General features: G+C 34.4%; 5 protein-coding genes across 23 annotated transcripts; 4 read left to right on the top strand and 1 right to left on the bottom strand.

Annotated features, from left to right (window-relative positions):
* The first annotated feature begins 762 nt into the window (after positions 1 to 762).
* Positions 763 to 5,078, top strand: LOC103483259 (DNA replication complex GINS protein SLD5). 4 transcript variants are annotated; one of them, XM_008439793.3, is made up of 8 exons: positions 763 to 1,022; positions 1,714 to 1,929; positions 2,349 to 2,471; positions 2,956 to 3,038; positions 3,128 to 3,237; positions 3,823 to 3,922; positions 4,023 to 4,142; positions 4,753 to 5,078. In XM_008439793.3, exons 2-7 carry the CDS (start codon positions 1,753 to 1,755, stop codon positions 4,117 to 4,119), a joined length of 690 nt encoding a protein of 229 aa, XP_008438015.1. In that variant the 5' UTR covers positions 763 to 1,022; positions 1,714 to 1,752; the 3' UTR covers positions 4,120 to 4,142; positions 4,753 to 5,078. The 4 variants fall into 4 exon arrangements, with proteins under 4 accessions (XP_008438015.1, XP_008438017.1, XP_008438016.1 ...); XM_008439795.3 differs by having other exon boundaries at positions 863 to 1,022; positions 4,023 to 4,154; XM_008439794.3 differs by having other exon boundaries at positions 874 to 1,022; positions 1,695 to 1,929.
* A 5,035-nt stretch (positions 5,079 to 10,113) lies between these two features.
* On the top strand, positions 10,114 to 18,782 carry LOC103483257 (mechanosensitive ion channel protein 1, mitochondrial). Of its 6 annotated transcripts, none has more exons than XR_007821560.1 (9): positions 10,172 to 10,246; positions 10,536 to 11,309; positions 11,419 to 11,696; positions 11,920 to 12,020; positions 12,170 to 12,277; positions 12,891 to 13,112; positions 13,226 to 13,657; positions 13,801 to 13,883; positions 18,714 to 18,782. XR_007821560.1 is itself a non-coding variant. In XM_008439789.3 (7 exons), exons 2-7 carry the CDS (start codon positions 10,567 to 10,569, stop codon positions 13,337 to 13,339), a joined length of 1,566 nt encoding a protein of 521 aa, XP_008438011.1. In that variant the 5' UTR covers positions 10,114 to 10,246; positions 10,536 to 10,566; the 3' UTR covers positions 13,340 to 13,734. The 6 variants fall into 6 exon arrangements, 2 of the variants coding, with proteins under 2 accessions (XP_008438011.1, XP_008438013.1); XR_007821559.1 differs by having other exon boundaries at positions 13,226 to 13,671; XR_536552.2 differs by lacking the exon at positions 18,714 to 18,782 and having other exon boundaries at positions 10,161 to 10,246; positions 13,226 to 13,671; positions 13,801 to 16,211.
* LOC103483256 (UDP-glycosyltransferase 91A1-like) lies at positions 14,587 to 15,993 on the top strand. The gene has a single exon (XM_008439788.3). It carries the CDS (start codon positions 14,587 to 14,589, stop codon positions 15,991 to 15,993), a length of 1,407 nt encoding a protein of 468 aa, XP_008438010.2.
* Positions 18,296 to 22,246, top strand: LOC103483253 (probable polygalacturonase). The gene is made up of 6 exons (XM_008439785.3): positions 18,296 to 18,494; positions 18,714 to 19,076; positions 20,726 to 20,846; positions 20,932 to 21,106; positions 21,191 to 21,261; positions 21,334 to 22,246. Exons 1-6 carry the CDS (start codon positions 18,453 to 18,455, stop codon positions 22,041 to 22,043), a joined length of 1,482 nt encoding a protein of 493 aa, XP_008438007.1. The 5' UTR covers positions 18,296 to 18,452; the 3' UTR covers positions 22,044 to 22,246.
* Positions 20,573 to 25,335, bottom strand: LOC103483255 (protein BPS1, chloroplastic-like). Of its 11 annotated transcripts, XR_007821567.1 has the most exons (6): positions 25,041 to 25,258; positions 22,348 to 22,453; positions 21,650 to 21,929; positions 21,470 to 21,564; positions 21,215 to 21,337; positions 20,573 to 21,093 (listed from the first exon to the last, which is right to left on the bottom strand). XR_007821567.1 is itself a non-coding variant. In XM_051085883.1 (3 exons), exon 3 carries the CDS (start codon positions 24,031 to 24,033, stop codon positions 22,984 to 22,986), a length of 1,050 nt encoding a protein of 349 aa, XP_050941840.1. In that variant the 5' UTR covers positions 24,034 to 24,046; positions 24,818 to 24,895; positions 25,041 to 25,144; the 3' UTR covers positions 22,775 to 22,983. The 11 variants fall into 11 exon arrangements, 3 of the variants coding, with proteins under 3 accessions (XP_050941840.1, XP_008438008.1, XP_050941841.1); XR_007821564.1 differs by having other exon boundaries at positions 21,470 to 21,929; positions 25,041 to 25,251; XR_007821568.1 differs by having other exon boundaries at positions 20,573 to 21,564; positions 22,026 to 22,453; positions 25,041 to 25,270.
* Between the last annotated feature and the right edge of the window lie 1,188 nt (positions 25,336 to 26,523).

Genomic DNA, 26,523 nt, shown 5'->3' with positions numbered 1-26,523 from the left:
TTTGACAATCGTAAAAACTATAAATAATGAGAAATAAAGAAAATACACAAATTTTTAAACATAAACCATTAAAATAAAGCTCTCGTCAAAGTAAACATTGTTTCAATTATTAAAAATTAGTTCATGTTTTTTTTCTTAATAAATACGAAAACCATTATTCACAAAATTAAAGAAAACTAGTTACAAATAATCATTTTGGCTGAAGACAAAAGCAACGTAAGTGTAAAGTTTCTTTCTCATTCATGGGGATGATTGATTTTTTTTTCTCTTTTGGGTAGGGCAGTTAAAAAAATAAGTTAAGATTATGTAAATTCTATATATTCTTTTACATATATTCATTTGGTGTTTTGTTGGTTGAATGGGTACAGTTTCATTAGACTTATTAAAGAAAATATGATGAATCAGAATAGATTGGGGTTTGATTTGTGCCTTGTAAAGTCTAAAATTTTATTTTCTTTGCCTCAAATCATTAATTTAGGGCTGAGGAAAAAAATGAAATAACTTAAGTTGAATATTGGAAATTTATTGGATCAGTCTTTTTTTTTAAGACTCAATTTGTAATACCAAAATTCTTACACTTTCAACTCAAAGTAAAAAAACAAAACAAAAACAAAAATCGATTTCGAAACTGAACCGAATCGCTTATATTGAATCTGTTCGAGTCGTAGAATTGGTGCGGTTCGATTTCATATACAATTTTTAAAATTTTTAATTTAGTTCAGTTTGACCTTAAACCGAATGAAGCTGTGTCCACCACTATCAGGTTAAACTTTCATAATTAGTGGATTCGGTTTGATCTTCGAGTTGCCCGAACCGACCCACTTAATTTAGGGTTTCCAATTAATTACTTATCGCAATTGACCCGACCCTATTTGGACTCAATTGATCTGAATCGGGTCGGAGGATCGAATACGTAAAACCGAAAATTGAAAGCCCGCGGAAGCATATCTTTGTTGTTCCTTTGGCGCCATTCCGCTGCTGCCTTTGGCTCTTCCTTTTTCTCCCAAAGACGAAACACAGTTGTAAGTATTCCTTCGATTTTTCATAGGAATTTTCTTTTCTAGAACAATTTTTCATAGGAATTTTCTTTTTTAGAAGTTGGTTTTTGCTGAATTCTCTGTTTTTGTTTATTCTCGTGTTGGGAGGGTTTTAATATTTGAGCTACGAAGCTTGAGGTTGGGGGCAAAGGGTAGGGTGTGAAGGAGTCAGGGAGTTGAGGGATTAGGGCCTTTCTTTCTGGATCAAATTTTAGAGATTCTGTTGCCATTTCTTCTTATCCCTTTTAGTTTTCTTAGATTTATCCAATTTTCCGTCAGAATTTTTAAGTGAGATTACTTATTTTTCATGTTTGAGTTGCTTGAGTATTTAATTGTATGTTTTGTTTGATATTACTTCTTGAATCTTTTGTTATTTAAGTCTATGAGAATAGTTAACCCTACAGCTACAAAGCATTTAATTCGTGCTTATTGGATTAGGCGAGCTCTTATTAGTTTATCCCTTTTTTGTTGTCATCCCCATTGAAAGCCTTTGATCCACTTTTCCACATGTGTTTTTATCTTAAACGTAGCGGCCATTGCATGGTCACAGACTCATAGATATTAAGACCTTGTAAAAATGGGGTAACAAGATTTTGCAAAATTCTTAACATTGATCTAAGTTTGGCATCTTAAGTCACAATTAACTTCTCATCTCAGTTTGTTATGGTATTGACAGGAGAACAGTCTTTGAGAGTCGGCAGAATAATTGGAGAATATGGCATCAAATTTGGGAGGGGCATCGATATCACAAACAGATGATTTCGAGACGTTCACACCAACGACTGATGTTGAGCCTCTAAAGAGGGCTTGGCGTAATGAAAAGGCTGCTCCTGAGATTCTACCCTATGAGGCATCTTTGGTTGGGAGAATCAAAGAGCAGATCCAAGCAATGGTATTCCAAAGTTCAGCTTAAAATATTCAATGCATGTTTAGTTCCCTAGCAAAGAAAAACAGTTACAATATCGCACCTGTTGTAATCCCCATGGTGTTATTTATCAAATAATTGAATATCTCTGGAACTTTAGTAATTCATGATTTCATTTTTATAAAATGTAGTTTCTGAAATTGCGATTTTGGTTTTTATATTCGATTCTCAAAATTTATTATTTAATTTTATATGGAGGTTTTGTACTTGTCCAATTAACGCTCTTTTGGTTCATATGGCACAATTTTAGCATGCAGATCATCTTGGTCATGAACTAAAAATACATTTTGATACATTTTTTTTAAATGTAATAGTTCTTCAATTGTGTGGTCCATTTTCTTTATTTATTGATTACTAATATTGATACCAGTTGCATCCATTCACAGGAAGATTCTATAGAGGAATATTCAAGAAGTGGCATCGATCCCCTCATTGTATCACTCTATCAAATGGATTTAGATAGGATACAGTTCTTGTTGAGATCATATATTAGGAGTCGCTTGCAGAAGGTACAACTTACCTGTAGTTTAATTTTTCCACGGACAGTAGTTATGCTTTTGTGTCTCATTTTTTCTTCTCCTTTTTATATTTCGTATTAGTTATAATGATTTCATTGCATTTGAAATCATGGATGTGTACATTTCACACAATGACAGAAACATAGGGAACAGATCATGGCTTATGTGACCAAGTTGGGAGAGGAAGAATTTGAATAATACCTCAATACGTCTTATTAAATTCAACAAAATGCAGCTTATACACAAGGCCTTTTTAAAACATACATAAGCCATAAATAAGATTGACAGAAATAAAGGCTACCGGCAGGTAACTAAGAATTACAGCAAGTAAAGAAATTAAACTACTTAAAAGCACACTTCTCCACCGAAGCATCCAACTTACTACATCAATGACCCAACTATAAAATCAATTTAATTCTCCAATTTTATACTACTACTTCTCTTCTTTTAATTTAAAACAATCTTCCTCCCCCAGATTGAGAAGTACATGCTCTATATCTTGAAGTCAGACGAACTTTTCAGACGTCTTTCTAAAGAAGAGATAACATTTACTGATAGGTGAATGCCATCATCATGTTGTTCATTTTTCTAGTAGTCTAGTAGTTTTTATTTTATTTTTTTTTTCTGGCATTTATGTTATGGTGCAGGTGTCGCCATGATATGAAGAAACATTTTGATGAGAGTGTTCTATCAAAATTGCCAAATAATTATCAGGACGTTTTGAAGCAATCTATTACAAGTGAAGAGGACGACATGGGTACTCAAATAGCTTCAAAATGATTTCTTTGATTTTTTTCCATAAAGCACTGCGATCACATGCTCTCACATTCTTGTTTAAATGTTCACATTCATGTTATGTATACCTCAATTTGAATATGCAGATGGTAATGCATGTTGACACTGCAATTCTTTTAGAAGGATCTATCTCGTTACAGAGCATTGATTAAACAGTCCATAATGGAAATGCAATATATTTTAAGAACTTATAAGTTCCAAAAGGAATTAGATTTCTTTCAGTATTTCTATCAGTGGAGCGTTTGTAAGATCGGCATAGGTGCTCAAAATTATAACTTGTTTGGATACAAATTCACGTGGTATTCTAGGATAGTTCAGATCAACTCCATGTAGGATTTTATTTTCATATTGCTGCCAATATTCTTTGACTGCATGCTTCCCAGTAGGATTTCTGGCCAGATGGCATGGATTTTGTGTTCCTTTATAAACTGCCAGGAGATAATTTTTTTTTTTACTTTAAATACTACTTTCTCCCTGTACTTTCAACTTTGGTTCATTTTTATTGATGCATGTTTTGTTTTAATGATTTTGGTATTGTCTGATTTAGTTCCAGAACCTCCATTGGACACGTTTGTGGTCTGCAAAAGTAAGGAATATCTTGAACACATACAGCTTGAGGATGAGGAAGAGAGAGCGTCAAGTAGAATGTAACTTTTCATTGTCCTCTTTTGTATTATTTTACTCCCTTTATAATTTCCTTTTTGCTATCATATATGACCATATCCTACAACATATCAAATTCTACAGAGAGGAGCCTTTTGAGATGGAGGCCAATGTATTGCACATTATTCGCTACAGGCCCATAAAATCACTTGTAGAGAGCGGGAGAATTGATTTGCTCTAAACAAAATCTCCATCGCGTATCAGGTTTCAACATCGGTACCCCTCACCATCTGTATTATCTTGCATCTTGTCTTGATCAATTTGTATGCGATAAAAGACACCGTTCAAATTTGTTTTGGTAGTTTTATAGCATTAACGACTGTTCCATGAAGTGAATAATCTTAGAAGCAGTTTCAAGGTCTGAACCCATTCCTAGATGGTTTTTCAAAGTAGTCTAACCAGGATGTCTTATTGCTAGTAACTGTGTAGCATTAGTGCAACCAACTGCTACAATAGCCATGACATCTGCCTTCAACTTGACTTTTGACATATTTTTATTTTAAATTATAATTTGATTCAATCATACTTAGATTCAAACCTCTAAAATCTTTTGATCAAGGTTATAGTGTATTAACCATTTGAGTTATTTTAATATAGATTTGTTTGCGATTTATCTGTATTTGACCAAACATAAACATGGTGAAATTTATCCATATCATATAATATGTACCCCTGATACAAAAATTTCAGTTCCAACATAAAAAGTTTTTAAAAAATTTAAAAATTTAAAAACTTGCATAGAATAAATCAAAAAGCTCCTTTACTAACTCCCTCTTATATTCTTTCCTTTTATTATTGTGATTTCATTTTAAAGGTGATGGAGACTATTGCATTGGTAGCTTGGATGCTAATTTCAACATTGGTTGAGGCTCATAAATGATAGGAATGGTGGAGCATTGAAGGGCATTATCAAATGCTGGTGAGCCATTTCAATCTGAAAACTCATGATATTAAATGAATGAATGTGGCATTACAGTGAAACCAAACAGTATAATTTATAGCAATCAATTACGCATCAGTTAGAAATTATAGATACTTTTAGATGTTGATTTACAAGTTTAGCCTATGAACTTTGCTAGTTGTATCTATTTGATACTTGAACATTTGAAAGTTTTCGATACCTCTTAACTTTTTGTTTTATATCTAATAGGTTATTGAGCTTTAAAAATACGTATTCAGCTATGTCTTATAGATATATTAATTTTCAACTGCCTCTAGAAACCTACTTAGATTCTATTGAACATAAAATTCAAACTTATATCTAATAGATTGATTAATTTTTTTAAAAGCCTTGAATACAAAAGGTTTGACACAAAACTAAAAGTAAAGGAATCTATTAGACATCTTTAAAGTTCAAAACACAGAATTAAAAGTTCAAAGACTAAAAAGACATAAATCTCGAAACTAAATTTGTAATTTATTCTATTTTAAATTTATGTGAAAAAACAAGTACCGTAACTATATTGGTAAATATAGCAAATTCTATTACAGCTTAAGACTTTGCAATATTTGTAATTTTTTAAAAAATTATTATAAACTTAATTATTATTACTAGTACTCATTCTAATTACATAAAAAATTATCTTAAAATTGTTGGTAGTGCAAAAATTGATAGTGCAAGTTTATGTTACTTGAAATTAGGTTCGTGAGTTCTGTCCGAAGATCTGTATTTATTATGGTACTAAAGATTGCATCTTTAAATGAGGTTGTGGTAAAAAGAAATAAAAATAACAAAAGATGAGCATGAAATTAATATTATTGTTTTGGTTGATTAATATAATGCAAGTTGTACGATGAAAGATCAAGGAAAGTGGATATTAGTTGTCATACATATCATAGCAACAGGATAAAATCTTAATTAATAATCCAGAGACAAGATCCACAAACATCGGAGATTGAAAGAGGAAGCTTCATTCATCCTTTAAATGTTTTCCAAATTCAATATCAACCATCATGGTCATGTCAGTTGAATTATCTTTCCTCTTTTGATATTAATTATGCAAAACACTTTAGAAAAAATATTATTGATATGATGACTATATATTCAAGTTGACTCACTTTAGTACTTGCGAATATCAAATTAGAAGATAGATTATACAACCCTTTTTAATATGATGACATAAATTGAAGATTGAAGATTGAATCACGAACATGGATTTCTTTTAATAAAACAATATCTATAAACTTCTATGCTTCTCTCTAACAATTCATGTGAAATCTTTGAATCATATCTATGCCATTTGTGGTTGTTAAGAAAATTTATTTAGTAGTTCTTTATTTTATTGTTACCTTCATCATTGTTTTCTTTTTCTTTTTAATAATCACAAAGTGGAGGGGTTTGAATCAAAGTCAGCCAGCTGTACTATCACTAGTGGACAAAAGAAAAAGTTATTTATTATTATAATTTAAACTAAATTAAGACTAAAACCTAATTGTTTTATCTTAAGGATCCCACAAAGTTGGATTAGCAACACAATTTTTTTTTCCTCCTTGAAAAACACAAAATGGGCTTAAGAGAAGATTGCACTTAGATGGAATTTCATTTTAATATTGGAAATTCACATTTTATTTTATTTTAGGCTTTTCTTGGGTAACAAATTCTAATTTTATCTACACAACCATTAACAATTTTTTGGTTGATAAATAATTAAGAAACCTTTTTTTCTTCATAATTAAGAAGAAAAAAAGTAAAAAACTTAGCTATAGTCGCCGGAAAACTCAGTGCAGCCGGAAAAATCCATTAGCGGAGGAATCGACTCCTCCGGCACGATTAGGGTTCTACATAGAGGACAGCTTCTCTGGTCGCGAATCATCCATCGATCCAAACATTCTTTATGAAAAATGTGTTTACAGTTTTTCAGAAACCTAACCTCCTCATCGTCGTGAAACTCGCAAAGACAAACGGCGCAACATTCCGGTGGAAACTCGACGGCGGCGATGATGTCGGTGAACTTAACGACGGGGACGAATTCCTCGATGAGGATGGTGGATACGGATCGATCGTGGAAAATGGAGGTCGGATTTTCGGGCCAAACGACGTTGGATTCGAGAAAATCGGAAAGCCCTAGAAATTGAAAGAGCGAAACAATGAGGCTTCGGATGTAACCGAGGAAGAAGAGGAGATGGAGAAAGGCGTTGGGGAAAAACACGTCGGCGTAGCCTACGGGATAGCCCATGGCGGTCGGTGAGAGAGAGGGTTCCGGTTCCGGTTCTGTTTGTGGAACAGCAAAGAGAAAGGGGATTATGCGGCGGTTCATGGATGAGAATAAATTTGTGTAATTATAGAAAGAGAATGATGAGTGTAGAAGACAGAAATGATGGCCGGAAAATATGAAAGTGGACGGTGGTGACGCCGTAAAGCGGCGGCGGCGAGGAAGGAGGGTCCCAAACGAGGGAATGAGACGCGTTTAATCAATGGAAGGGTATTTATAGCCACTCTCTCTAATTACTCATGTTGCCCCCACTTGCCCACTTGCATTATTTTCTTATTTTCCCAAATTCATTTTCATAATGTATTATTACTTTGAGTCTTTTAAAAAATATAACAAAAAAAATATTTAACAATACCAAAAACGAAAAAGCACATACATAAAAATAAAACAAACATAAAGTGAAATCTAAAATGTTAAAAAAAATTCTTAGATTTGAGATTTGATTAATTGTTATTTAGGAAAAAAAATGGAGAGGAAATACATTATTTATTCATTTTTATTATGATTGATTATATTATTTAATTAATAGGGTAATTTGGTCATTATTATTTCCCAAATTAAAACCCAATTTCTTTCTCAATGAAAATTTCACTATTTTTATTTTATTTATTATAATTTTGAGATGTGAGAGTTTGAATTTTGTTAATTAAAAGAAAATAATGATTGGGATAAGACAGGCTCTCGTGTTAATTACTAAAATATTTTAAATCCCAAATAAAGAAGGTAAAGGAAGATAATATTAATAAATTTGTGTGGAATACAAATTAAATATAATATTGTGGGTTTTTCTCACGTTGAAAAAATGGAATTCCTTCTTATTATCAAACTACTTTTTTGGCAATTTCGTGGACAGTAGACGTCGCCATACGGCTGCTTCCCTTTCTATATGTCGTGTCTGCTCCATCATTTTTTCACCTAATCTTTATTTATTTTTTGATAAAATCACATTATTCTAGGACTTTTTTTTTTTTTTTAAGATTATGATTTTTTTTAAAGATTAATAAAAATAATGAGTATTTCCAACTCAACAATATTGGAGAGTCGAGAGAGAAAAAGAAGAACATGGTTGACTAGATTATGGACAACCCTATAGAAATTTCTCGAACCATAATAAGATCCACGATAATAAGCTTTTTAATAAAGTATAAATACTCTCACGCTATGCAAAATGGAGAGAAAGTGAAAGACATGGAATAGAACTTCTTAACCACCCGTCCACATCCAATTCTACCCAAATATCCCTCAAATTAAGTTCTTTAATCGATCCCAAAACCAGCCAAAATGGCCAACACTTCTCCCCTATTCGGCTAGCACAACCTCCAAAGTAGGAGAGTGAATTACCTTTATTCTGAACGAAACCCACAATAAAAGATTAATCACACCTGATTTTGTCATAAAGGAAAATTTTCTTGCCTAATTTTTCATTTTTGACAAATTATATGAAATTTAGGCCGTTCAAACTTGTTTTTGAATGATAGATCTTAATCTATATCACTCATGAAAAATAAATAAGCTTTATATATATATATATATATATATATATATATATATATATATATATATATATAAAAAGGTAACAATTTGGTACATTCCAACCATTTCAGTAATTTTTGTATATCCATTCTCACCATCTACATAAAAAATATATTAGACTATTTATATACGAAAAAAAAGAAACAAAATCTATCGTATGAAATTCTATGATCGAACAAATTTAGTGATTTTTTTATATAAAAAAAATAGTCATCTCACCAAGGAGTGATTAAATAGAAAATATTGGACGGTAGTTTTTTTTTTAATATATATATTTGGACGGTAGTTTAGGTCTCACATTATTGACAATAATAATTTAAGAAATGTGTTTTGTACTAAAAGAAAAAACAGTTTAATGTTTTGAAAAACGAAAATGTAATTTACATAGTTCCTCACGTGCTGAAAATAAACAAAAAGACAGAAAAATATGTGAGTGGATCTATAATTTACGCAATCATTTATTTCGTTTGTCCTACTTGCTATTTTTTTTTTCAAATTCTGGTTTTATTTCTTTTAAGACGAGAAAAATAGTTTGTGGTAAATTCAACGATCAAACGATAAAAATTGACACATATATAATATACTTACAATTTATTAACAATATATTAGCTACATCAACAGGTAGAGAGACAACAAATGTTTTTTCGTATACAATAGGGTGCCACTAGATTATAGAGTTTATACATGCATTTTTCTAAATGTTAGGGTTGAAATAGTAAGTAACTATAAGTGCACGATTAGGAAAAACTAAAGAGATTTTGTAGCACCACGTGACGAATGTATGATTCTCAAACTTAAAAATATATATCTTTTGAAGCACCAGCGAGACATGATTGTTTGTAGCACCACATAACAATTCAAAAATATTTTAACAACAAAAATATCTACCTTTTTAATTTCAAAAGAGAATGTTAAGGGAATACTGAATTTTCAAAATGCACATAAAACCACTTTTAAAGTATGATGGTAGTTACAATGACATATTTAATAATTAGGTCCTTAAACTTTAATATAGATTAAGATTGGACTATCGAACTTACACTAAATATGAATATTAAAATCGTAAATGGTAAAAATTGAATATTTATATACTTATATAATTATCATAATTTACAAATTTATAAAAGTTCGAGAGTCAAATTTTAATATCGGTAGGAAAGTTGGCCTAATATTTTAATCGAAAGTTTGAATTGTAATATACTATTTTATTTACTAATTAGTGTAAGAAAATCTTACTTCTGGTTGGTGGTTCAATGGGCCGAGCCCTTACTTGTATGGGTCAGCCCAACTCGAACGCGATACACACCGACCCATTAGCATCTGGAGTTAGGTCTCGTCCACCGTTGGATGGATCATATCACGACAATCAAATGAACAAATCTGACGGTCCAAAATGAGCTTTATCCTCTACGGCCTTGCTCACAATTCACAAGCTGTTCCTTCCAATCTTCTCGACACAAGCCCTTTGCCACCCTTTGCCATTGCGTTCCTCGCAAGGTAGGAACTAGTCCGAGGAGCTTTTAGGAGCTTCATTTTCACTTCATTCAGATTCTTCCATTTCAGGTAAGTGATTTTGAAGTTTCCGGCAACTTAAATTTTAGTTTCAAAATTACTTCGTAGAAGAATTCATTTGATCGGTTGGATGTGATTTGTATCATTTGATTTGTTCTTGTTTGCTTCAGATTACGGTTTTGAGTTTGTGTATGTAACCGAAGCAAATATTTATGCTGCTTGTGTTTCTACTATGTGTCTTCGCTTTGAATTGTGATGTTTAATCAATATGTTACTGGATTTTCATTCTGAGTGTCCTTTCTCGCAGTGATAAATCTTTTGTTTTGTCTGGTTCTTGCAGAGTTTACTGGACGTGAGTCGGATTTGCTTCAATGGCATGCAGAAGGTTTGCTGCGTGCTCATTTCAATCTTTCAAGCCTTACACGAAGATTTCCAAATACGTTGACCGAGTCCTTAGACCGAATGTTGTTCTAAATAAAAGATACTATAATGACGAATCTCACAGTTTTAAAAGAGCCACTGTATGTGGTTTACATATTCCAAGTTATGGTACACATCGCATTGATACATTTCTGCCCGCATCGTCAATGAAATACTGGAACACTATCCCTCTTACTTCTATTGGGAATTTGTCAAATTATCGGAATTATTCATCTACTTCTGGTAGAAAAGCTGATATAACTGGAGATACTGGTGTGCCAGCAGCTTCTGCGGGTGTTGAACCGGATATCAGTAACCCCCCTGATGTTGGAAGGGACTTGCTTGAAAAGGTTAAGGATGTCTGGCAAAGTGCTGTTGATGCAGCATCTTTTACGGGGCAGAAGGCTAAAGAAGTGTCGGATGAATTATCTCCGCACGTTGATAAACTACTCGATTCACATCCTTATCTAAAAAATGTGATTGTTCCTGTAAGTATGACCTTGGCTGGTACTCTTTTGGCTTGGGCGGTAATGCCTAGGCTTTTGAGGAGATTTCATAAGTATTCAATGCGAAGTCCTGTTGCCATAATATCTGGAGCCTTACCTAGTGAGGAAATTCCATATGAGAAAAGTTTTTGGGGTGCACTTGAGGATCCTTTGCGATATCTTGTTACCTTCTTTGCATTTTCTCAAATGTTAGTGGCTCTAACTTTAACATATTTCTCTTAATTATATGCCAGTCTCTTGGCTACGTACTTTAACTTTATCTTCCCTAACATTATTTGTTCAAACTTTGTCTTGCAGTGGCGTGATAGTTGCACCAACTGCAGTAGCGCCGGAATTTGTTTCACAGGCCTGCAGAGGGGCTGTAATTCTTTCCCTTGTCTGGTTTATCTATCGCTGGAAAACAAATGTGTTTTCCCGAGCCTTGGCCACCCAGACTTCTGCAGGGCTTGATCGGGACAGGTTACTTACCCTTGACAAAGTTTCATCTGTTGCTCTATTTGCTATTGGATTGATGGCTTTGGCCGAGGCATCTGGTGTGGCTGTTCAATCTATGCTGACGGTTGGTGGCATTGGAGGTGAGAGCTTGGTGCCAAATGACTTTGCAACTATGTTTCCATTTTACTGATTCCTTGTTCACCATCATTTCTGTTTGTCTCCACTAACTGCTTTTTTTTAGCCAACATTTCTCTTGATAAATAGACATTGCACGTGGTTACTTATATATTATTGATGAATAGGGATCTGCTCGAGATAACAACCATGTTCTTGATTCTTTCATCTCCTTTTTTCTCTATGTAGGAGTGGCCACTGCTTTTGCTGCGAGGGACGTACTTGGGAATATTTTGAGTGGCTTAACGATGCAGTTTTCACAACCCTTCTCACTTGGAGATACAATTAAGGTGTGTGTAATCTTTTTCTCTCTGCATTTTCTGGAAGGGTATGGGATTTAAACAAATCAATGGAAACTCTAGACTGTCTATGCAAGTTTCATCTATTGGTTTTTTCTTGTTAACTTGCAATCAAATGAATTAAAAATTTCGTTTTGCAGGCTGGTACTATTGAAGGTCAAGTTGTGGAAATGGGACTCATGACAACATCGCTATTAAGTGCTGAAAAATTTCCAGTCGTTGTTCCAAATTCTCTGTTTTCTAGCCAGGTGAGCCATCTTCTCTTTGTCCTTCAACATTTATTGTTCTTGGCCTTTTTTTTTAATTCCTACATTATCACTGTATGCCTGTACCTTTTTACCTGGTCACCGATCATACTGGCCTATTTGCTTTCCTTTAGAGTTTTTCTTCTGCTTACTTCTGTATTTTTCAAATAAATTTCTAAATTAAGTTACTTATCCACTTTAAATATCCAACTTTTTGTACCAAAAGTAATTTGCATTTCTAGCTCATTGAGAGAAAATTCGAGCTATAAACTTTTGTAGACTTAGAAATGGTAGTAGTCATTAATCAAGTGGTCATTGTTGTTCTTGTCTTTTTTAGTCGACAAACTTTCTTGCCATTTCTATCATCTACGTTTGATTTTCGAATTTTAGATTCTTGGCAACTTTCATAAGCTATGTAGTGTCACAGTATTTATATTTTTGCATGAATCTCTCCAGGGATTTGCTCATTTGGTCCCTTATGCTTCAACCCATTTCAGTTGTGTTGAATACTGTGACGAAGTTCTTGGATTAAGACAGTGGTTTAATACCTTGGTTTACTTTTTAACGTTCTGGTTATTCTACAGTTTCAGTTAAAATGGGATGGTAACTTTTGTAGGTAATTATAAATAAGTCGAGGGCACAGTGGCGTGCAATAGTGAAGAGGGTTCCTTTGCAAGTTGATGATATTAGTACAGTTTCTCAGATAACAGATGATATTAAGAAGATGCTTATGTCTCACCCTAAGGTGTTTTTGGGCAAGGAGGCTCCTTATTGTTTTCTCTCTCAAATTGAAAGTACATATGCAGAATTGACAGTAGGTTGTAACCTTAAAAAAATGGTAAGTCTAATAGTCTTTGTGGCCATCCTTCCTGTTACGGCTTATGCTCATGTCGTTAAGCCTCGACATGTTGTCCTTAAAATTTTACATACTTCAGAATTGTTCTTGTGTAGGGTAAAGATGAATCGTTCTCTACAGAGCAAGATATTCTCCTTCAGTCAGTACAAATCATTAAGGCGAGAGGTGCAACCTTAGGAAGCACCGTGTCAGATTGGACGAACAAGTAACGATGCTAACCGTACTTCAAAAGAAAAACATCCACACTAATGGGCTTCAATCTTCTGCTATTCCCACTTGTTTTTAATACAAGCAGTTTGGCAGCATTTCTCAACGTGATTGGGAGGGCGATGAATTCAGTTTAGAAGAAAGCAACTCATCCATCTGACATAAAATTCTGAACAACTATCTCACCAAAACTACCATATTTGTGTTCAATCAATCCTTTTGTCTGTGTTCTTTTTGGTAGCTTGGAATATGTTCGACAGGCCGAGATTGACAGATTGGAATGTTCGAACTTGCTGCTCGGCGTGGGTGCTGGCATTTCTGTAAAGCCTCACAAGTATTTTTTTTTTGTTTGTTTGTTAAAATTTCCCTATATGATGCAATGGAGTTGGTTTCTTCACATTTTTGTGAATAATTTTCTTATTTTTGAGGATGGAAAATTGTTTTGATATGAAAATAGCTACAGGTTTGGCCATGGTTGGAACTCATAGAGGGGATGAGAGAGTAAAGATGCTGGTTTGAGATCTGCAACAATCAATTTCTTGAGAGGTGACCTCCAAATACTATCATATTGTAAATCTATTTGGTTCAAATTCCTAAATTAAGAAAAAAAAATAAAATTGTCAATATTATCATGCTAAATTGGTTAAGATATATATTATTAATGCGGTGAATTATCAGGTAAATTATTATAATATTATTGAAAATATTTAAAAAATATAACAAAATTTTATATTGAATTAGTAATAGGGTTTGAAATTTTGTGTGTGTGTGTGTGTTTTTTTTTGTCATTTTGATATATTAAAAAATACTTCATTTTTCTAGATTTTCTTTTTGGCAATTGAGTGCCATTTTCCGCTTCTAGAAATACATGTTTTTCTCCAATTCAAAGTCAAGCAAGTCTTGTAGTCAGCTATTTTAGTCAAACACGACTTTTCATCATTTACTTGAAGAAGGGGTCTCGTATTTCTCTAGAAATGCGAATAAATGCTTCTTAATTTGTTATTGATTTTTATTTATCTTTAATTAATTAATACTTCAGTAATAATTTGAGGATAAAATTGTAAACCTCTCAAACTATAACCATAATTTGAAAAAACCCCTTAAAGAAACAACAAAGTTATTTTGGAACTGATTGAAATCAGGCAAAAATGGACTATTACCAACTTTAAACCTTCCTATGCTAACAAGTTACAATAAATACCGAAAGAAATTTCATATTTTCTCATCCGTCTTCCTCAAGCTCATAACAATGGCGGAAAACAAAGGCCTTCACGTCGTTGTATTTCCATGGTCTGCCTTTGGCCATTTAATTCCCCATTTTCAACTCTCTATTGCTTTAGCCAAAGCCGGCGTCCATGTCTCCTTCATCTCCACCCCCAAAAATCTGCAAAGACTTCCCCCAATTCCTCCTTCCCTTTCCTCCTTCATAACTCCGGTCCCGATTCCACTCCCAAAACTCCCCGGCGACCCCCTGCCGGAAGGTGCAGAGGCCACCGTCGACATTCCGTTCGAAAAAATCCCCTTCCTTAAAGTAGCACTAGATCTCGCCGAGCCACCATTCCGAAAGTTCATCGCCGATCATCCACATCCGCCGGATTGGTTCATCGTCGATTTCAACGTTAGTTGGATCAGTGACATTTCTCGAGAATTTCGAGTTCCGATCGTTTTCTTTCGCGTTCTGTCCCCCGGATTTCTCGCTTTCTACGCCCATGTTCTTGGGGCTAGGTTGCCTCTGTCGGAGATCGGAAGCCTGATTTCGCCACCGCCAATTGAAGGCTCTACGGTGGCGTACCGGCGGCATGAAGCGGTCGGAATTCGTGCTGGATTTTTTGAGAAGAACGATTCCGGGATGAGTGATTACGAGAGGGTTACGAAGATCATTTCCGCGTGTCAAGCAATTGCAGTTCGTACTTGTTATGAATTTGATGTTGATTATTTGAAGTTGTACTCGAATTATTGCGGAAAGAAAGTGATCCCTCTAGGGCTTCTTCCTCCAGAAAAGCCTCCAAAAACAGAGTTCGAGGCCAATTCGCCATGGAAATCAACCTTCGAGTGGCTCGATCAACAAAACCCCAAATCGGTGGTGTTCGTCGGATTCGGAAGCGAATGCAAGCTCACAAAGGATCAAATTCACGAGATAGCACGTGGAGTGGAGCTCTCGGAGTTGCCATTTTTATGGGCTCTGAGAAAACCGGACTGGGCGGAGGATTCCGACGTGCTTCCAGCGGGGTTCCCTGATCGAACGGCGGGGAGAGGGATGGTGAGTATGGGGTGGGCTCCGCAGATGGAGATTTTGGGGCATCCGGCAATCGGAGGGAGTTTTTTTCACGGAGGATGGGGATCGGCCATTGAAGCTCTGGAATTTGGGAATTGTCTTATTCTGTTGCCGTTCATCGTTGATCAGCCGCTGAATGCGAGGCTTTTGGTGGAGAAGGGAGTTGCAGTTGAAGTCGAAAGAAACGAAGACGATGGGTGTTTCAGTGGAGAAGCCATAGCCAAAGCTTTGAGAGAAGCCATGGTTTCAGGAGAAGGGGAGAAGATTAGGAAGCGAGCTGAAGAAGTTGCCGCCATTTTTGGGGACACTAAGCTTCATCAACGATATATTGAGGAATTTGTAGAATTCCTCAAAAACAGGGATCCGATTCCAAATCAGTAGCTTTTAAAACTTTGCATTAAAAAGTCAGTTAATGCTACTTTGATAGGTTATTCAATCGACGTTCATAGAGAGAAGCATCGACATACTAAGGTATTATAGCATGTGGTGGGCATAGGAGATAGACTGCTTTGGCTGGGTCGCTCCATGAAGATTATGAAAATTTAGCTACCTATCACTCATAGAGAATAAAAATAGTAAAAAGAGATATCGATTTGGTATGTGACTGCTTCTTGTTTATTTCTTACATATTTCTTTTTCAACCGAAACCATCCTCTTTATATTGAGCAAAGAACACAACATTATTGGCATGTAGATCAGCCCATACTCTTAACAACGACAGTGTTTCAATATAGGTTAACTCTTAGCCTGTATTTTCTAAATATTAGATTAAGCTATATCTTCTAAACGCTTCACCAACAAATTCTCCTTTCTTGATGCATAAAGCTGCATAATTGAAAAGCTCCTTTAGATTCGTTGTTGGTTTAATCACAAATTCGATAAAAGTATATAATCAAAATGCACTCGTCTTTTCTTCATTTATAAAGATTCATCAATTACTGTACTCTTTTATTTCTTTAAAGTTAAAACAACCATCTATCCCTTAATTTATTGATTTGATGCCCATTTTTATATATTAAAAATGAAAAAAAGAAGAAGAAGAAGAAGAAGAAGAAGAAGAAGAAGAAGAAGAAGAAAATGAAACTTAATTATTATTTTGAGCAAGGTATCTACTCTTGGGCCGATAGAATCCATACCGATCCAATGGGCCTGAATCTGCATTTGTCTGAGCGACCCATTAAAATTAGTTTGTCAAATTAGCCATCCTTTTACAAAGGGATAGTTGCAAATGTAGTAATTATATTCAAAATAATTAAGTATATAACAACATTTTAAAAAAATTGCAAATATAGCAAAATCTGTCAAAATCTATCAATGATAGGAGTCTATCACTGATAGACTATGTAGTAAATGTTGGTCTATCACTGATAAACCATAAGAATCTATCAACGATAGAAGCCGATTTTGCTATATTTGCAATTTTTTTAAAATATTGCTATATACTTAATAATTATTCTAAAAATTGCTACCTATTATAATTACCCTTTTACAAATGTGGTAGACCTATCCGATGTAAATCCTTTCAAATTTATATGTTTTGTTTTCTTTTCTTTCGCGAATTTCAAATGCACATGCTTTATTTTGATACAAAGCAATAGAGAATAAAATTTTAGAACAATATGGTTGACGATTCTATACAAACTACCTAAGTGAAATTAAATTTAAGATATTAACCAAAATTCAACCAATCTTAAAATACCCTAATCAAAATGGCATTTTATTCAAGTATCCATAAAACACAAAATAAAATGCTCAAGGACCTTCTAGATAAAGTTTAAAACTTGGGAGCCTAAACTTGTAATTTAACAACAATTTTAGGGTGGGTTGGGTTCCACATTTTAGTTGAATTATTATATTCTCGATTTGTATTGTATATATAATATATATATAACCCGTGAGCGTGAGAAGTGGGTCGGTTGAGAGTGGCGCAGTGTAGAGATGAAAAAGAAAGCATTCACGAGATTATAGAAAAGAAAACACAAAACAAACTTCAATATTTAAAGTTCCTAAAAAGGACAAAATGTGGGACCGACTCTTCCTTATAATTTTAGGGGTATAATTGTAAAATCACACTTCCCCACTTCCCATTCACTCCACACTCCCATGCTTCCCACTTCCAAGTAATTATAATAATTCCACCTTAAAATGCCTCTTTTCTTCTCTCTCTCTCTCACCCTCTTTCTCTCTTTTTCTTTTTAAATTTAGTGTTTGTTTTTGTGGTTGAGATTTAACAACACTATTTAACTTCTAATTAACTACTACTACTACAATAATAATAAAACATCTACTTAATTGAAAATAAGTAGTGTAGTTAATCATACTTTCTTTAAATAGAATAGGAGCACTTTATTACATTCTAGACTATTTGATTCCTAAAATGCTATTGGTGTTTAAGATTTAGGATTCATCGAGGTGGATTTATGTTTTAATCAATTGAAATATTGATGTTTTAGATATGGTAGAGCTCAAAGCCTCGAATACATTGTTATTACTATATATTTTAATGAGTCTAACTACCATATACAAATATTCACTTCTAATTAAAGCCTATAGTTTTTACATTGAAGACATAAAAATGATAAATTATTGAAGTATACAAAAATGAAAGTGTGGTAGAGTCTACTTTCATACAACTACTTTTGGTTAGACTTTTATCCAAAGCTTTCAACTTCACTTAAAAAAAATTATCTAAAGAAACTAACTTCCTTATATGCAATGGTGGGTAGAACATGAAGTCATAAAACAACCAAAGCCCATCTATAAAACCACCCACTCACAAACACTCACATTCACAGACACAACTAATTCCAAAATCCAAAGCTCAGTTTCTTCCCTAGTTCATGCCAATGGAGAAACTTTACAAAAACCCCATTAAAGCTCAAGTAAGAACAGAACAATCTTATTCATTGTTCTTCTTCTTCAATGGCTGTTTTCATTTCCATTTCTTCAAAAAGCTTCCATTTTTAATGTCTTTTAGCTTCAAACTCATCAACCTATTTCCCCTCTCCACCATTTAAACAAACCCTTTTAACCTTTTTTTGGTTTTTTACAATTTTTTTAACAATGCATTCATAAAAACCTTTGTTGCTCTGTTTTTACAGGTAATGAAAATGGTGATTTTGGGGGTTATTATGGCGGCGGCGTTAATGGATGAAGTTGAAGGAAGAAGGGGAAAGGTTAAGAAGGGGAAAAAAGCGAAGATTTTGGAAGGAAATGGGATTGAATATGGAGCCATAAATTGTAGAGCTCACACTGCTTCGATAACGGAGTTTGGCGGCGTTGGCGACGGAGTAACGTCGAATACGAAGGCGTTTCAGGCGGCGGTGGAACGGCTCGGCCAATACGCCAACGACGGTGGCGCTCAGCTGTATGTGCCGGCGGGGAGGTGGCTCACCGGAAGCTTCAATCTCACAAGTCATTTCACTCTGTTTTTACATCAAGATGCTGTTCTTCTTGCTTCTCAGGTTTGTGAACTTTTTCATTGTCTAAACATTTTTAATTCATATCGCTTAAATTATTTTAAAAATTACTCTTTAACTTTATGATTTGTTCTTTAAAAAAAAATGTTAGATTTTCAATTTTGTCTGGTAATATATTTTTTAAAATTTTAAATTACTTTTAAAATTACTCTTTAACTTTATGGTTTAAGTGTATTAACCTAAACAGTTAAACCTTGAACATGCACAAAGTTTTTTAAATTTGAAATATTTTAAAATTTCATATAAAAATTAAGTCGAATTAGTAAGACAGATAACATAATTTTCATTTTAAGTAATTACCACACTATTTTACCTAGTAAATAATTTTTTATTTATAGAATTAGTTATATTTTTATTTTTATTACCGAGGGTATCTTATTTTAAAATGAATAATTGTTATGTCAAGTCTTGTGAAATTATATATATATATATATATATATATATATATATATATATATAAGTTCACGAGGGAGGGTGTTACTATTTACTAGATCCTTTTCTTTTTGTACCGTCACGTGAACAGATTGCATCATGTTTTTTCATATCCAAATTTTGTTATTCCATAATGATAATAATGATAAGACCATATATGAACTAAGAATTACTTTAGAGTAAAGTTTACATTTACTTAGAATTCCAAAAATAATAACTATCGTATGGGAATGACACAAATGCCCAAATTTTCCTTTTCTTTTACGAATCATTCCTTTTCATGTGAAGACAATTATAGGCTGTTGATAAAGATGATTGTGCTTAAAATAAAGCTACATTTAACTATTGATTTTATTATGTCTTTTGCTACTACAAATAGAATGCTTGTCACCATTCATAGGATTCTTGTTCTGGAATACTTTAATCCCATATTCTCTTGTTTTCTAACTTTCTTATTATAGTTTTTGCTTTGGATTTCTTAAATTTTAAGAACTGCAAAATTTGAGAACATATTCAACATTTCTTGACTGACTTGTATTTTCTTTTAGATATCACTATGTGATCTATAACTTTTTAAGGAATGATAATTAAATTAAAATATAGAAAGGATTTTTGAGATCGAGAGTAACTAGTATGGTGGTTGGAATAATTTTAATGTTACCACTTCTTAGAGGACATTTATAGAAAAAACCTAAAAGTGAATACCTCCAAGGAAAGGTTGGGATTATACTCTTTCGAAGCCACTTGTCAAAATCAAGTTAGTTTTATTTTTGAGTGTTTTGCTTGGAAAAGTCAAGGTAAAGACATTGATGTCATGACCTTAATGAACTCAAGTCATGGGTCAAAAGTGGGGGTAGTTTCTTCGACTTTTCTCAATGGTTTTAAAACAAACTACAAAAAATCCATTGGATTCCATGTAAATTAGGTCCTTAAATCATGGTCTTTCTACCATTTTCCAAACCCTGGCTATGGTTAGGTCAGCTAAAGTTGTTAAAAAGATAGAAAATGAGGATTTTGAATTGACTCTAAGGTCATGGTCCATCCCCACATAACTGAAAGATACACTTGGCATTCATTATTGTATAGATACCGTATTACAAAAATCGTAATCGTAGATCAACTAACTTGTCAATCGAATGACACCAAATAGATGGTCTATATTCATCTAAGAGTTTGTACCTATTTTTTAACTACTTTCATAGGATCCGAATGAATGGCCTGTGGTCGAACCATTGCCATCCTACGGTCATGGAAGGGACACATCAGGAGGAAGGTACATCAGTTTAATCTTTGGAACAAACCTCACGGATGTTGTCATCACAGGTAACTGTCCCAATGCTAAAGTCAGTTTGTTTCTAATTTTCCTTGACTTGTGTCTGAAAATTCAAGTGGAACCAACCAACATCAGGTAACAATGGCACCATTGACGGTCAAGGTGATCGCTGGTGGCAGCTTTTTCATCAGGGCAAGCTTAAGTACACTCGACCTTACTTAATCGAGCTTATGTATTCCCGTGATATACAGATATCAAGCCTGACCCTGCTGAATTCTCCAGCTTGGAATGTTCATCCTGTATACAGCAGGTAACCAATTAGTTGTTCCATTGAAAAAAGATATGTACGAGATTCAACGTTCCCTAATTTGGTTCTCTTGTAAATGTTACACAGCAATATTCTTATTCAAGGAATCACCATTATCGCTCCAGTTCGATCGCCGAATACAGATGGTATCAACCCAGGTTTGTTATCCAAACCTTCCTCAAGAAGTAGTTTTATACATCTTGTTAACCAATGACGACTTCCATTTGCAGATTCCTGCACAAACGTTAGAATTGAAGATTGTTACATAGTATCTGGAGATGATTGTGTAGCTGTCAAGAGTGGTTGGGATGAGTATGGCATAAGATTCGGATTGCCGACTAAGCAACTGGTCGTCAGACGGCTCACCTGCATTTCCCCAACAAGTGCTGTCATTGCACTGGGGAGTGAGATGTCGGGCGGGATCCAAGATGTCCGAGCCGAAGACATCGTAGCTATCAATTCTGAATCCGGGGTCAGGATAAAAACTGGCATAGGAAGGGGAGGATATGTAAAAGACATATATGTTAGGAGGATGACAATGCATACCATGAAATGGGCATTCTGGATGACAGGTGATTACGGATCACATGCCGATAAGAATTATGACCCACACGCATTGCCTGTAATTCAGGGAATTAACTACAGGGATATGGTAGTTGAAAACGCAACAATGGCAGCTAGATTGGAGGGAATTTCAGGTGACACATTCACAGATATATGCATTTCCAATGTGACAATCGGCTTGGCACCAAAGGCAAAGAAACAGCCATGGACTTGCACCGATGTCGAGGGAATAACAAGCCAGGTTACTCCTCCACCGTGCGATCTGTTACCCGATCAGGGAGAAGAGAAAATTACAACATGCAAATTTCCAGAGGATAATTTACCAATCGATGCAGTGCAGTTGAAAAAATGCTCTTACCAATTCAGTCATGCATAACGCTTACTGGTTGTGTATCAGCAAGCACTATATCCAGTCAGTATATTTTTTACTGTTAGTCTGTTACTATGAAATCGTATCTAAAAATGTTCGGTATGAAGTGAATTTTCCTTTCCAGCAGAATTCTGATTAATATAGAATGTACACACCCATTGAGTGCTATCTTTATAATTCCACTTATAATCAATTAAACGTTGGAATCAGCCCAAAAACTTGAAAAATATTCCCCAAAAAGAACAGGAAATTTAAAAGGAAAAAGTTTATGATATGAGATAGATCCATTCATTAAGTGTAAATCACGAACCGACTGCCAATTTGTACAGCAACTGGCAAGTGTTCACTGACAAAATTGGCGTTCTAGAGTTCTGCGCTGCATGAGAGCTCATGCTTCTGATCTTTTCCATCTGTCACTACATCAGTAAACAACGATTAAGAGACATGAGATCATTATCCAATGAATGAAAATACAGCCAGCACATTGTCCAAGTAAGCTTTTAAGAGGGTAAATAATCTCGAATTCTGTATGGACTACGCAAGATGATTAAGTTCTTTTTCCAACTCCAGATAGCACAGTATCCACGTATCTAAAACAATTCAATGCAAAAGAAATAACATATAAACTATTCATTTCAGCATATTATATTAACAAGGTAGAAATTGAATAGAACGAATTACTCGTGAAGTTCAATTATAGTGTGACCTGTAAAGAGAGCTGAACTGGCGGTGCAAGCTTTTACTTGAACATGATATACTTTTCCATTTCATTCTCATTGCAAAGTACAATATTACACGCTCAAACCACAATAACATTAAGACAACAGAAGGCATTACTGCACAGGCTATACTATGACAAGCAAGACAAGATAGTGTACAATCAGCAATCAAAAGATAGGATAATAACCAGTCGAACCCTTCAATATTAAGGAACAAGCTCAAACTATCACAGTTGCCTAGTACACAGCCCCCCCATTCCCTGAGCAAATACTGTTTCACTTGCTCTAAGATTTGAAAGCAATTCATCACGTCCAGATAAAACAATGTGAAAAAACTCATCGACTTGTTTTGTCAGATGATCTACACCTTGTGTAAGATTTTCAGCCTCCCTCCTCAATTCTACAATCAAATTCTGAAATTCTTCCTTGCAGTCATCCATATTTCCTTGAATCATGGAATGTAGTTTTTTCACTCTCTCATTAACTGCATCAACATCTCTCAATGCAGTAAACCTTCCACTAGAATAAATTTTTTTGATCTCCATATTTACATATTTCTGTAGTTCGGTAAAAGCGCTTGCCCATCTGAATGAATCCGGAACATTGGTGGGTAACAACCATTCGGAAGAACCTGAGAAGGAAGAAGCAAAAACACTGCAAATAAACAAAGTCACCACCTTCACTCCGTACAACGCATGCATCAAAACCTTGCCTTTGGATGAGTTCTTAACCTTAGGAAGATCAAGTGATTCCTTGAGACCGTCCAAAATAGGAGAACCGCTATCCACTCTAGAGGTTCTGGAACTAATATGTTGATTCCATGCATCTAGTGAAGAAGGGGCACGAACAGACTGGTTGGAAGATGTAGATTCCAGATTGTGCAAGGCACAACGAAGTATAAGATGGCCTTGATTCAACTGTGAGAGCTCAGAGCTAAAATCATTGCATATATCAAGTAATTTCACACTGATATTCAGATACTCATCTAGCCATTTCTCATCCCACTCAGACACAGGGAACCCAAGCTCTTCTATAAGGGTTTTTACGTTATTGTGAGTTTCACGCAGCAGCTTCATTGCTAATTCCATCCATGAGAAGCTGAGTATGTCATTCTCTGATTTTGGAGTAAGCTTCTTCAGCCTCTCTGCCAAGGAATCCTCAAAAGTAGCTAAAAGAAAAACAAGTCTAGAAGACACTTTTGCACCCTTTGGTGATATTGCGCGGAAAGGATTCCCAAAAGGAAAGAAAGGCCGGTGCGGCTCTTGTGGTTTGCTCATTATGTAACACTAACTGCAAGATGGATAAATCCAACAATGAGCTGCCAATTGGAAACAGATTCATGATAACCATCCATCATGCCACCATCACATAGAATATCAATCATGTAATCAAGTTTCAAATAGAATTGGTGAATGATACATTAAAAATATGGGATCCCTGCAGATGCACCAAACCTCTCATGAAATTTCCAAACATAGCATGATCAAATTAGCCAATCTAGAGCAGAAATAAAGCACTGGTGAAGAAACTGGATACACCAACTACTAACATTGGTGTAGCCAAGAGGCCTGCATGACAAGAAATCTCCTTGCACACAACCCCAATAACTAGTTCTCCCCATGTAGCGTTGCAGATTGATTTTTGGAATGAAGACGCCAGAAAAACGACAGGATAATCAAAATTGAATTATATTTCAAAAACCCATATAAAATTTTGCTAGCAAAAACTAAAAGTTCAAGTAAGAACAGGATTTACTAATCCAGAGTATAGAAACACAAGTTTCAACAAACTAGAACAGAAAAAAAAAATATTTTCCACGCCAAAATTGAGGAGAAAAAGAGGAAAAACGTGAAACTAATCTTCAAATCGTCAATTCTGAAGCAGGAAAAAAATCTCTTCTTTCAAGCAAAACCTCATAAACAGTGCACAGCACTTCTACACCACCCCCCCCCCCCCCCCCCCCAAAAAAAAAAAATCAGCTTGAAATAGCAAAAGTTTGGATAAACTCCATAAATTACAAGTAAATTAAACAAAAAATAAATCACAGAAATAAAATTTTACCAATTCGTAGATCTACGAACAAGCAATTCGTTTAGAGCAGACGAATGAAAAAATCCACAAGAAATCAACCCCAAACATCTATCAAAAGAAGAAACAAAAGAACAGAAACCCTAGATAGTTACATCGAAACCTAAATCTAAAGCAAACAGAATAATTCCAACGCAATAATCAAGTTATCTCAAAAATTGAAAAATAAACAAGGAAAAATTGGAGCGGTTCCTACCAGATTCAGAAATCAGAAAGCAAAGGAAATTTCTAAGAAACTATCGCAGCCAGAAAAACGTTGAAATTCTCGCGTGGTGGAAATGAGAAAGAGCTGTCTTTCAGAATTGATGATAAAAGCCGGTGATAACCTAACTGGAGAGGTACGCAAATAATGAGAAAGGAAGATACGTGGAGCAAATTGATTGGATCGTGACGTTCTTTTTTTTTTCGTGACCGTCATGTGGAATTTTAATTTTCCCTTTGCTGAATTTGTTTGCTAAAATGACCACGAAGTTACTCACAGACAGTTTACAAGACTTCTGGCGTTAAACGTGGCGGATTCTGAGTGGCTTTTGGCTGGTGGAATTAATACAATTTTGACCGTTAAACATCTTCCAAGTTTGGACGGTGTGGATTTTACGTCACATTATTATATAATTAGAGAACAAGACAATGTCGATAAAAGCAAGAAGTTTAGCCAATAGAATTTAAATGTGTCCTTTCTTTTAACTATTAAATATTATGTCCCAATTTTTAGATATTATAATGCATTTTGATTAACATAATATGTATAATTATAAAAGGGTAGATTTTGTTCCAGATTTTAATGTCATCTGGTGGCTGCTCTAGACCATGAGATTATTTTATTTGTCGTAATTTTTATTTAATCTGAGGAGTAAGTTTGTAGTTACCTATATCTTAAGTTTAGGTTTAAAAAAGAGAGTGATAATTAGCCGAAGGAACTTATTTGAGGGAGATATTTTTATATATTCTTATGAATTTGTAATTAGAATAGTTATGAGATAGGAAAAATGATCCAAGCTTAAAAGGGTTGATGGACTTAATTGGATCTGAATTATTATCATCAATCTAGGGGACAAGAATTCAAGCACTATCGTATCAATTGATAGTTTCATCTTTCATGTCTCGATTGTTGAAATTAACATTAATAACAAGTTCATCAATAATAAAAACTTTGCATGTTGAAGATTCAAATCATGACTTCAAATGTTAAACTTCATAAAAATCAAATATGTCAAGGTAAAATTAAACAAATTCATTAATCAAACAATAAAAGAAGCAGACGGCCTATACATTAACTACAATCGTCCTCGAAAAGAGATCAAAATCAAGAAGGGAAATTAGAAAATCATATCCAAGACAACTTAGAAGAATCCAAAAAACATAAAGCATGAGTCACACCATTAATATCTTTTGAATAAGGAGTGGAATTTATTGGAAAGCGTACCATATGTGAAAGTGATACCCCTAATTATTGAAGTAAAAAAAACTCAAGGTCCAAGACATTAGGCCTCGGGGATTCACATAAGGTGCACACCTAATGCGCACCTCATTTTATGTGCCTAGGCAGCGCTTCTGAAAGGGCTTTTTGAAACATAGCCTTCGACAACCGTCATTGCTTCAGCACAAAGAGGAGAAAAGTATCCCAACATGAATGCCATACTCACATAATTAAGGTACCCCACAAGAGCCCCAAAACC

The sequence above is a fragment of the Cucumis melo genome, chromosome 6 (genome assembly GCF_025177605.1).
Source record: "Cucumis melo cultivar AY chromosome 6, USDA_Cmelo_AY_1.0, whole genome shotgun sequence".
NCBI classification, from domain to species: Eukaryota; Viridiplantae; Streptophyta; class Magnoliopsida; order Cucurbitales; family Cucurbitaceae; genus Cucumis; species Cucumis melo.
This window is presented reverse-complemented; position numbering and strand designations above follow the sequence as displayed.

Bases quoted from the DNA above. Each gene is read 5' to 3' on its own strand.
- LOC103483253 (XM_008439785.3), top strand. From the start codon at position 18,453: ATGCCAATGGAGAAACTTTACAAAAACCCCATTAAAGCTCAA. The intron at 20,847-20,931 runs GTAACTGTCCCA...AACCAACATCAG, and splicing joins CACGGATGTTGTCATCACAG to GTAACAATGGCACCATTGAC. The intron at 21,262-21,333 runs GTTTGTTATCCA...TTCCATTTGCAG, and splicing joins TACAGATGGTATCAACCCAG to ATTCCTGCACAAACGTTAGA.
- LOC103483259 (XM_008439793.3), top strand. From the start codon at position 1,753: ATGGCATCAAATTTGGGAGGGGCATCGATATCACAAACAGATGATTTC. The intron at 2,472-2,955 runs GTACAACTTACC...TTCCTCCCCCAG, and splicing joins TTAGGAGTCGCTTGCAGAAG to ATTGAGAAGTACATGCTCTA. The intron at 3,039-3,127 runs GTGAATGCCATC...GTTATGGTGCAG, and splicing joins GAGATAACATTTACTGATAG to GTGTCGCCATGATATGAAGA.
- LOC103483257 (XM_008439789.3), top strand. From the start codon at position 10,567: ATGGCATGCAGAAGGTTTGCTGCGTGCTCATTTCAATCTTTCAAGCCT. The intron at 11,697-11,919 runs GTGAGAGCTTGG...TTCTCTATGTAG, and splicing joins GACGGTTGGTGGCATTGGAG to GAGTGGCCACTGCTTTTGCT. The intron at 12,021-12,169 runs GTGTGTGTAATC...TTCGTTTTGCAG, and splicing joins CACTTGGAGATACAATTAAG to GCTGGTACTATTGAAGGTCA.
- LOC103483256 (XM_008439788.3), top strand. From the start codon at position 14,587: ATGGCGGAAAACAAAGGCCTTCACGTCGTTGTATTTCCATGGTCTGCC.
- LOC103483255 (XM_008439786.3), bottom strand. From the start codon at position 24,033: ATGAGCAAACCACAAGAGCCGCACCGGCCTTTCTTTCCTTTTGGGAAT.